This window comes from Microplitis mediator, chromosome 3 (assembly GCF_029852145.1).
Source record: "Microplitis mediator isolate UGA2020A chromosome 3, iyMicMedi2.1, whole genome shotgun sequence".
NCBI classification, from domain to species: Eukaryota; Metazoa; Arthropoda; class Insecta; order Hymenoptera; family Braconidae; genus Microplitis; species Microplitis mediator.
The window spans coordinates 5,497,611-5,509,923 of NC_079971.1; the positions used below are offsets into that span (position 1 = coordinate 5,497,611).

A 12,313-nucleotide genomic window follows, 5' to 3' on the forward strand; every position below is an offset into this window, starting at 1 on the left:
GTTTTTCAAAAAAGTTTTTGTAACGGAAAAAATTGAATTTTACCCAAACTTTTTTTTTCTTTCTGTAGAATAATGAATAATAATTGTTTATAAAATATGTGAATATTCATAGGTTTATAGGAAAATAATCCCCAACAAAACAATTGGTATTGGTACATTCAGAAAGGAATAGGAAGGTTTTTAACAATAACTTATGAGTTTCTCATGTAAAGATATTACTTACTGTAACAAAATTTTATCTACATATTTATGTAATTTGACCAGGTGCATATCTATGCTAACAACTACGTATCTAATACGATCCTATTACATCAGGCTTAAAAATATAAGAAAAGAAATGAAAAAAAAATGATGAGAGACACGAACACTTACCCCCTCGGGTTGACAGCAGGCATGGATCCATAAGAACATACCTTAGGACTTTTTATTTTTACTACTGTTTTTTGTCTTACTTTAAGAGAAAAAAAAACAGTTCGAGTGTTTGTTCGTATTTTTTTAAGAAAATAAAATTGGGACATGGGTTGATGAGTACAGTAGACAATGATAAGGTAAAACTTTAAACAGGAAAAGCAAGTATGCGAAATTGATATCATAGTATCATAATAATAGATGTTTATACAGACGTTATGTGGAATTAAAATCAAACCCGAGAAAAAAAGTGAGATCTGCTTCGATCAAATTAGGTTCATGAATAAATATAGATTATTCTGAATCTGGAGGCACATCAGGTTAAATCTGACCCGATCTCACTAGATCTGATCACATAAAACATTCTACAAAAACGTGTAACGGTAAATCAAATCAAACTTGGGTAGATTCCTTTATATCCAATCTAATTTACTTAGATCTAATCAAGTATAAGACGTAGAACTCAAAATTAAATCTAATTGGATCAATTGATGGCTGGATATACTCGAATAAGTCCAATTGAATTGAATATACACTTTGCAAAGGTGTGAATCAGAAACAATGATATTAAATCATAGCAGGCTATATCTCGTAAAATCTCATTCGATATAACATAATTTATTCGTTTATTAGCAGACAAATGTATTAAGATTTAATGGCATCTAAAATGAGTATACTTAAATATGTTCATCGTTTTGTAATTGGTCACTTATGGTTTTTATTATTGGAAGATATCTGCACAAATATGAGAACCTTCTGTTGCAATGAAAATTTTTGAAGGAAACCCGATTTCTATTAACTCAAATTTCGATGCTGTAGTTGTTTTAATGGTTCTCCTAATGAATGATTCATTTAATTCAACGCGTACCTGATTACCGCATTTTTGTAACATTGCGTTATAGATTTTCATTTCAAAAATCGGGCGCGAAAATGAAGGATTTCCTATAGCCATCTCTTGTATCAAAATTTATCTTAAAAAAGGGACAGCAGGCAGTCACTCGAGGACTTAGGCCCTGGTTATCACCTGCAGTAGACCAGTAAAGTGGGGCTGAGGACGCATGGCGAGTTTCCTACTTTACACCCAAGTGAAAGTGATGTTTTTTAATTTTATGAAGGTGAAAAACTTTGGTTAAAAACAAGACAAATCCAGTTGGGTATAATTAGATTAGTTTACACACGGCCAAAATGCAAATTTGATTCAATCTGAGCAGATCTAAACTTTTTTTTTCCAGAAATAAAGTTGTAATGGTAATATGAAAAATATAGCATATATGAAATGAAAGTAAAACGATAATAGGGTATTTTGAGAAGGCTACGATGGGTGTACGTAGATAGCTAGGGATTGACGTCAATGATAGGTGCAACACTTGGTTTGATGTTGGAAGCATTCATCAAAAACATGTTGAGTGTAATACTGGAGTGACAAAGATTTCCCTAATTTTTTTAATTTATGAATCCCACCCAAAACAAGTAAATCAGGTCAAAAAAAAATTAAAGGAATATGAAAATAGTTCAAATTTTCGTAGGGCACAGGCACATTGGTCATTCTGAAGTTTATTTTATCCCAAAAAAAAAAAACGTTTACCCTCACATAAGTACCCGCATGGAAAAGCTATATACTATTAAAAGTATATAAAAAAATATATGGTGAATATGTGATAAATATATAGCGGCAAAAATATCTATATTGAAAAATATATGTTTCTTACATATATTGGATTATATATTTATCATAATATATTTACTTGTATATAATGTTTTGTATTTTTCTATATATATTATCTCATATAATGCTCAATATATTCTTATCATATATGGATAGTATATATATAATTTATAAGTATAATATAATAAACTTGATATATATATATCCATATATTTTGACTCATATAATTAGTGGTATATGGTCTCTATATAATTGATTATATATGAAAGAATTTATATGATTAAATTGGAAAACATATATAAAAAATATAAAAAATACTATATATTAATTAATATACTACTTTCAATATAATATATCAATATAAAAAAGATATATTAAAATATATATGTAAAACATACATAAAAAGTCATATATTGATAAATATATTGATAATATATTCTAGCAATATATTTTTTTTCAATATATTATCATATATTAATACGGCAAAAATATAAATATTATTTTATATATTGTACAATATATCACATTATAATATTCATATATTCTATCATATATGTTTTCACATATAAAGTTTTTTCATGCGGGTACATTTAATCACTTAATATATCTTTTACTAATACGCCAGAAATTCCAACTTTCTGGTCTTGGGCCATAATATACTATTTTTTTATATCTCGATAAACAAAGGCACATTTTTGTATGGTAACAGAATATATTTTCGATAAAGTATTAAAATGTTTTATATGCTTTAACTTGAAAAACAATCAATTGTTTTTTTTTTTTTTTATTATTTAAATTTCCTATTAATTGGTTGGATTTGGCAACGGTTTTAACCAAGAAAGTTTTATTAGATCTTGCAAAAAATAAAATAAATTTTTTTAGGTTACTTCATTACTTTTATGTTGTTTACTAATTAGATATATGTCCTCAGTTTTAAGTAATTGTTAAAATTGAATATAATGCTGTATAAACTAAGAATACCTGCAATCAAAATGACTAATAAAACTCACCTTGACCCGTTGCAGATCAATTGGGTTCATGATGGTTCCCTGAAAGAACTCGACGGTGGTGAAGTGCCGTTTGAAAAGACCCTCCAACTCAAGATCTGGTGGCTTCCTGTTTGGTTTGATATATTATAATTTATAGTGTAACCTTCACCTTTACTAATTGCACCTCACGGATCCATCCGGAGCGATTAATACTAATTATTAATAATAGTATTCATAAAAACATTTAAAATAATTACATAATAATAATAATATAAATTAGAAAATAGAAAGCTTTCATAACTTCTGCTCCTTTTACATCACTCCATAGCTTCAATAATTAAATATATCGTGCTACTAGTAACTATGGAAAAAATTTACGCTATTGCAAAATTAGAAGATAAATAAATAAATAGAAATGATTAGCAATAATATTGAAGAGTAACTATGCAAAAATAAAAATAATTAATTAATCAATTTTTTAGCGTTTCATGACTCTGAATTGCCTAGAATTATATATTTAAAAATATAATATTCAATAAAAATCTACCAGTACACGACAATTTGGCGCAATAATCTAATACAGCATACCATGCGTCATAGAGTCATCACGTGGCTACTTTTCTACATTATATGTAAGGTAAACTATCCAGTCTCCAGCCACCGTGAGAACATCCTTAAAAAATCATTTCGATTATTGAGTCTGTAGATGATTATTTTTGAGTCATCGAGGGAATGTCTTCAATAGAAAAATAAATCGACGGAGTCATAACGAAACGCGACTCGACTGTACATGGCAAGGAATACTGTTAAATAATATCTGCCGGGGGTCCGACCACAGAAACAACGATAATATACTATGGAATTCACCTTAATTTCCGTAGAATGTATACTGTAATTAGTAAAAAATTTAACGTAATGTCCCAAAAATTGCCGTACTGGTTTTTTTTTTTTATCGTATGGTAATATTCGGCAGTGAAATCATAAAGAATAGCCCGATGGCCCCGGTGGATCTAACTCTACAGTAGGATTACTCGGTGGAACACTAAGGCTGATTTCCGCCGTATTTTTGATCCACAGGAGTTGAAATTGCATTTACTTTTACTCTCTATATCTAAAACAGTGACCATTAACTGTTTCACAACTATCAGTATACCAAGTGGTATACTTATACCCATATAACAATTTTTTTCAATTCTTGAGCAAGTCTGCTCTCAAGATCGATAGGTGCTAGTGTCTTTTTCTACGTATGTGTCTTGCTACAGATACTTGTGTCCAGATTTAAATTCCAAGCCTTGTGCAAGCCTTACACAAGAAATTCATGCCAGATTATAACTCAATTCTGGAGGAAGACTATGGTTGAAAATATTTGCGCATGGCTTGCTCAAGATCTGCTCAAGGCTCAAAATTGATCTTGAGCTTTGAGCAGATCTTGAACAAGCCATGCGTAAGTACCTACTGTAAGTTATTGGTGCAAGAAATGCGTTAGACACTTTTTCATTGCACCGAGTTCAAGATATCTTTAATATTCTTGCGTACGATACCATGAGCAAGACATACCCAAATCTTGACATAGGTTTCTTGATACACGATTTTGCGAAAGACACATACATAGAAAAAAACACTACACGGAAAAAAAATAACTGTTGCTGCAACAGGAACGTTCCTGTAGCATGAGTTTGTGGCTGCAACAGGAATAACCTGTGGCTGCAACAGGACTGATCTTGTAGCTGTAACAGGAATATCTTGTAGCTGTACACGGAGAAAATTTAATGGTACTATTTACAATACAAAATTTGTAATTTTAACCATCTAAAATGGTAATAACATTTTATCACCGGTAAAATGATTAGTTTTACTATTAAAAATGATAACAGTTACAATTGATGATGGTAACGGTTACTATTGAAAATGCTAATTATAATTATTAAAGATTGTAATGATAACAATTGATGATGGTAACGGTTACTATCGAAAATGCTAATTTTAATTATTGAAAATTATAATTTTTACAATAGAAGATGGTAACACTTACCATTCCAAGTTGTAAAAATTCTTAACTAAGAATGTGTGTGTGCTCGCGTGAGTGTGTGCATGTGTACGTGTGGGGTATATGTGTGCACGTGTGTGTACATGTGGTCGTGCGGGTGTGTGCGCAACCGTGTGCATGTGTGTGCGCCATGTGTGCGGGTAAGTGTGCGCATGGATGCGCGTGTTTGGGGGTAAGTGTGCGCATGTGTGGAGGTAAGTGTGCGCAACCGTGTGCATGTGTGCGGGTAAGTGTGCGCATGTGTGGGGTAAATGTGCGCATGTGTGCGGGTAAGTGTGCGCATGTGTGGGGTAAGAGTGCGCATGTGTGCGCGTGCATGGGGGTAATGTGCGCATGTGTGCGGGTAAGTGTGCGACCCCGTATTTATGTACATGTGTGCGTGCATGTGCACAAGCGTAGATATATGTATGCATGTGCGTGCGTGTGTGTGTGTGTATGTGTGTGTGAAATTAATCACTTCCCCAGTGAATAAAATTACACATAGTCAAGCGTCAGACTATATAACGTTTATATTTTAATTTTTTATTAGCTTAGATGGTCATCATTATTTTGGCTGATAGTAACCATTACCATCAGGTTATTAAGAATTACGATTTTTTATAATAGTAGAAATTATTTTAGATATTAACAGTTATAATTTCTGATTATCATATATAATTGTAAACTTTACCATACAGATGGTAGACACTACCATTCAGATCGTTTATTTAATAATTTAAATGATATTATCAATCATATAATTCAGTTTAAAAATTGTACTATAACTTGATGGTAACTTTTACCATAAAATTTTCTCCGTGTAACAGAAATATCCTGTTACAGCCACAAACTCATGCTACAGGAACGTTCCTGTTGCAGCAACATTTCTTTTTTTTCCGTGTAGCAACTAGGGATCTTGCAAAAGATACTTCCTCCAGAATCTTGCTCAAACACGTGTTACTAGGGATATAGCTATGAAGTAGTGTATATACACTGTTTTTTAGTGGTTTTCACTGTTTCGGATTTGGAGAGTACGTTAAAAATCCACTCACGAATATTTTTACCGAAAGTACGTCTTTCTTTCCTACCAGATACTATGTATCAGTAAGTGGTTGAAAGTCTGATTTTGCTGTCCACTTGATCAGACCTCAAAAAGTATGAGCTACCGTATTTTAGGATCGCGAGTTCACATTGTGTAAGCAATATATCTTTTAATGGAAAGATCCTCAAAATCTTATAAAAAATTTAATCAACAAGAGGATATTTTACCAATCGAATATTTAGAACAAAATAATAACAATAATTTTAAAAAATGTATTGAATATATTTTAAATAAAATAAATTCATGTCGCTTCTTCATATGAATATTCACTATGCCATACTTAAAAAATTGCTAAAACATATAGAAGTGTCTGTAATTAAGTTAATGTTTCAATGAACAATGAATAATTTCATATCGATTTCAAAATTTTTGTTTTTCAAAAAAAAAATAATAATCGATCCATCAAGTTGTTCCAGATGCAAACTGTAGTATTCCTATAAAAAAAAATTGCACAGTTGTGGAAATGAGGATGAAAGTGATAATTTTGTTTTTGTTTTTTTTTTTTTTTTTTATGCTGCTCTTATCTTGAGAGGATACCTTAACGCGCTCTAGGTCCACAGCATTCATCATGGTACCCTGAAAAAACTCCACCGTGGTGTAATGCCTTTTTAGAAGACCTTCCAGTTCAAGATCTGGTTCTTTCCTGAAAGCACAGGCGACTCCTTATGATTCACCGATAAATTATTTTCATATTCCTTTTTCGGATGTCGTAAGAAAATGGAATTTTAATTAATTTTTTGCACTCAATGTGATATATATGGCATTGACCATTCCTATTGAATAAAATATCTCTGAGAAAATTATTATTATTTATGTACTTACTAAATCGCTAGGGAAGAAAAAATAATAATTATTCTTACGATACGACTGTCATTAATTATTTTTCATATCATTCCAAGTATAATTAATAGAAGAAAAGTGAAATTCGAAAATTTAAAAAAAAAAATAAATCATACCTATGCAGAAAGACGACTTCGACGTCGACATCTTCACGATCCTCGTGTAAAAAGTCCTTCAGGAAATGCGACACTGACTCGTAGGTGATATGGCCGCACACAACAATGTGTCTGCCAACACAATCAACATGTTAATTTTATTCAATAAAAAAAAAAAAGAAAAAAAAAATAGAAAAATGAAGAAAATTTTGTTGGTTTTTATCTACTTAATCTTTTACAAGCCACTACAACCAGATACTATAATATTGATATCTACCCGCTAGCAATTATGTGCTTAAACATACAAATGTGTTCAAAATGAATTATTATGACTTTTCAATTCAAATTCAAATTCGGGTTTATTAATCATAATCCACTTTAGTTTTGATTTTGGTATTAGTCAATTTTTTTCATAAAATCGTTAGACATAAAAAATGTATTATTTGATCAAGTAAAAAATAAATAACTTTCCGGGTCGAAAAATTTGATCGGTTTTCAATAAAATTAAAATGTAAGTTATTTCTATTCAATTTTACTTCTTATTTTTATTTAAATAACAAGGGAAATTTAATCGAATTTTACCCGTACTATTCCTTATTTAGACTATTTTCAGACTTGTTTTCAATCATTTTTAGTCTAGTTTTGGTCGCCTGTAGATCAAAATCATACTTTTTTCTCAAAATATTTTGCCTTCTTTTGTATTTATTCGGACCAAAATTAGACTTTTTCTACGTATTATTGTTTCTTTAGTCTTTTTGATTGTTTTTAGATCGAAAACAGCTTAGAATTTTCATAAAAATTTAAAAATAGATCAACTGTTCAAATATAGTCTAGTTATACTAAAATCAGATCTAATTTTTCGACCCGGGTTAAAAACTAAAACCAAATACTTTGAAACTGAACATAATTTTAGTATAAACAAAAAACTCTAATTATTGCCAGCGCGAGATAACAATCACGAAATAAATAGGGATTCATTAAACAAAAATAAAACCAAATAAATTTATAAAAATATATATGAATATTTTTATAAATTATTTTCGAAATATATGTATATTTAATCGTTTAGAATCCCATTCACAAGATGCAGGAGATATTACTCAAATGTCTAAAAACTTACCAGGATTTATTCTTTAGGAATTTTATGATGTTAGTCGCGAAAACTAGCTAATGTTAACTCGATAATATCTCACTAACTCTACGATGACTTAATTACAAGATCATCAAATCTAATTATACTTATACATATTCATTTAATTGAGGTTGTGTATATTATACATATTACAGTGAGCTTTATTGTGATTATCGTGTGTTAATTAGTGGTATCATGGTATGGTTATTCGTTATAGGCAATCAGGAATGATTAGTGAAGGTGCAGGCTTGTTTGTAATTTAAAAATATTACGTAACTATTAATAAATCACAAAAATTTCAAACATTTCTAGCTAAATTCGTTGCTTGATCTAGATCTACTTAATAATTTTAATCTTATAATTATGTGGTGAATATCAGTGTTATCATAATCATTGTATGTGTGTTATATGTTGGTTTCATTACGAAAATAAAAAAAACCGGGAGATAAAAATAGATCAATTGTAGAAAAAAAAATAATTTTTACTTAAAGTATAGTGATTTCGTACTAATCTAGTTATCATATATTATCATACGTTGAGGTTTTTAATTATTAGAAGTAAAAATTTAGTGAAGAAGAAATTTATTATCAATGTCATGATATTATGGATATGTCGTAACCGTCAGAATTTAGAATTTGACTCTTATAATTATAAAGCGATCGTATTTTATAAGAGTACTAGAAGCATTTAATTTAATAGTTTAAAAATAAATTTTTGGCTTTCATTATTTTATTATCCGGACATTTTTTTTTTTTACTTGTTCTAACATATGCCGACCCGGAGAAAAAGCTTGGGATTTTTCTCCACCATTATAGGGATTGAGAAAGTTGACCTTTATGCCATCTTCCGAGAAAAATTACAAACACAGTGATGGTAAACAGTATTAGTTTAGCTTTATCAGTGTCTTTAATTATTTATTTTTTTTTAATCAAAATAAATTTTCGAGATGTTTTCATCACAAGTATCGTGTTGTATTCGTGGCTGTTCAAATATGCCGTATAAAAATAATACACAGGTGAAATTATATCATTTCTCCGAAAGTTCACTGAACACCGCGAGGATAACCTTCAAACGTCAAAAATACTTACGATAATTGTAACACTGTAAACATTGGAAACACTGGATTGGGCGACAATTGTGCAGGTTATAACCGATTGCTTATTTGCATCTTAGGTTTCTATTACATTTAGAACATGACCAGATTCAAATAATTTTTGTCCTTTTTTATCGTTTTGACCTCTAACCCGATTATTTTTAATCGGTAAAAACCCAAATTTCATTTTTTTTTATTTTTTATAAAAAACTAATACTGTTTACTACAATGTTTACATCACTATGCTTTTTTTTATTTAACACTCGGGCCTTATTGTGATGAGGCAAAATTCCAAACTTTCTATGGGACGACTTTATAGTCGTCATAACAGAAATGCCATAACATGCAAAATCTAGTCGCAAATTGCTTAATTTTTATAAAAAAGAACCCGTAGACAATTCATATTTTTAAATGTTTTCGTAAAATTGAAATAAGATACAAAACTTAGCATGAAATTTATACTTTATTTGTAATCTATGGCAATTTTTCATGTTATGTCGCTTTTTTTCAAAGTTAAAACTTGTCTTAATTTTGTTGCAGCTAATTAATTTAAATATGTTCCTTGAAAAAAATTGATTTATTACAATTCATTAAAATAGTATAGCTGTGTTTTAATAATTATTTAATTTATGCAGCAATTAATATTTTAAAACACAATTTTTAATCTATTAAAGGTTGTAATTTAAATAAAATCAGTTAGTATCTAAAATTTTAATAATTTATATCTTATCAGAACTCTTTGAATATCTCTTACGACATATCTCCAATAAGACAACATTGAAATTATAAAGTATGATAAATAAAAAAAGGTATGAGTATTTTCTGAGTTGCACAAAAATGGTTGAGGTGCAAAGATAAAATTTGTTTGTTGTATCGATTTGAAGTTCGCGATCGACAAGACAATTATTTGTGAAAAAGAAAAGAGAATAAAATTTTATTAAAAAAACAGTGAATAATAGTATGTATGAGGTAAATATGAACGAAATAAAGAGGACAGCTATTCATTCGGTATTATTGAGAAAATTTATACGCGTCACTGTATATGATCAATTGACTATTGACAAGTCCTTTTCTTATTATATCTATCACAGGGTCTGTTTAATTATCAATGTATGCATGTGATTCAGCAATTTTGTAGATAAATTTTTACAACTTACACAAGAAAAATACGGCTTTCGTTACCAAACAATGGCACCACAATATAATAAATACGGTACATGAATTGTGACTGGTCTAGTTTACAAATACTCAAGGTTTTATTATGTTGAGTAAATAAATACTGTTATATATATTAGGGTGACCCAAAAAAAATTTTATTTATTTATTTTCACTCTCACCCTTCAAAAAATTAGTAAATTATATAAAAAAAAATTCTCATCATGTTTAAGTTTAGAAGTTTGAATGTTAGAGGTCGCTTAAGAATTTGGAAATTTTTTAAATATAACGATACTGTGTGTTTTTTTTTTTTTTTTTTTTTCAAATGTTTTCTTTCGTTTTTTTACTGTGACAAATGTTACTGCATAAATAAGAGAGTTTTCTGAAAATTTACCCTAAAATATAAATTTTGAGGCTGTTCAAAAATATCGAAAACTATTCATTGTCTATGCAGTAACATTTACTGACAAAAAAAAATTCGATTTTATCATATGATTTGAATTTACGTTTTTGAAATGAGAGTAAAAATACAAGATCAAATTTTTTTTTCAGGAACTCTAGAATTATACATTTATTTTAACTACTATTTTTTATGACGGCGAGATCCGTTGCAGTAAGGAAGTTAGTAACTTTTGATTAAGTGTAGAGAACTACTTAAAAGTAAATCATTTTAATAAAGTTATATACTAAATATCCAAAATTTTATATTAAGTAAATGAAGAATAAATGTAAACTTTTGACAAAAAAATACGATTTCTCAAAGCTAAATTTCAAAAATAATTTTCTTATTAATTAGATAAACGAACTAAATAATTCACTAGTATTTCGAAAAAAAAGGCATTAGTTAATTTTTTTTTTATTACCACTACTAAAACTAACATAAAAGTCGACAGCAGTATAACTATGATATGCCGTTTTAATATACATATACTATGCTAAAAACTATGCAAATACTGCCCCTATGCAAAAGTTCCCATAGAGTTTACTCAAATGGGTCAAAACCCGCATAGAAAACAATACGTCTATTGGATTCTCTGCGGTTTTTGACCCGTTCGCGTGGATTCTATAGAAACTTTCGGATAGGGGCAGTCCGAGTTGAATTCATTAGAGCTAATCCCGCATCATAATTACTGTTTATAAATTTTGAAAATCACCCTTACATTCGGTTTAATTGATCATACAAAAATAAAAAGTATTTGGATATTTATCTTATAACTAAACATTATTTTGATAATCATAGCATAGTTTTTTAAAAATTAGTCTTCTTAAAATTCGCAAACTAACCTCTTTAACCAAAATAAAATTCCTGTAGTATTCGTATAAATGCTTAAGCAATGAACTTCGTAAGCAAAAGTAACAAAAACATTGTGATGCCTTTTGTTGTTGAAAAAAAAAAACGTTATTTTCTTGGATTCGTTGCAAAAACTTTGATTAGTTACTGAGATAGAATGAGGATTTATTCGTGTGTTGGTGCCACTTGCCTGCGGCTCGCGATGCCAACTTATAGTCGTCCCATAAAAAGTTTGGAATTTTGCCCTACCACAGTTATACCTCCCCTGCCACAATATTTTGGTTTGCACATGCGCAGAATATCTTTTTTCGAATATTATAGTAGAGGGGGAAAGAATAATGCTGGAAAAAGTCCCAAGCTTTCTTCGAGACGACTATACTCAATGCTATAAATTCATCCTCACTTCGTAGCATAATGTACTATTATTATATATTATTAACTTGCATCATTCCGAAAAGTATGGAACGAATTCCGACGCGAGTTGTCAACGCTCTGTTGTTTTTTTTTACTTACAAT

General features: G+C 29.5%; 1 protein-coding gene and 1 long non-coding RNA gene across 2 annotated transcripts in view; one reads left to right on the forward strand and one right to left on the reverse strand.

The window, feature by feature from the left end:
- LOC130665736 (calcium-activated potassium channel slowpoke) overlaps positions 1–12,313 on the reverse strand; it is a 138,574-nt gene that overhangs the window by 59,756 nt on the left and 66,505 nt on the right. The window contains 2 exon segments of the mRNA XM_057466282.1: positions 3,085–3,190; positions 7,148–7,258. Of these exon segments, the coding sequence (XP_057322265.1) occupies positions 3,085–3,190; positions 7,148–7,258 (217 nt within the window).
- The window catches only part of LOC130665737 (uncharacterized), a 33,308-nt gene continuing 31,178 nt past the window's right edge, over positions 10,184–12,313 (forward strand). Inside the window, exon 1 of the long non-coding RNA XR_008989575.1 lies at positions 10,184–10,320. This is a non-coding gene — a long non-coding RNA (uncharacterized LOC130665737). The remainder of the gene's footprint in view (positions 10,321–12,313) is intronic.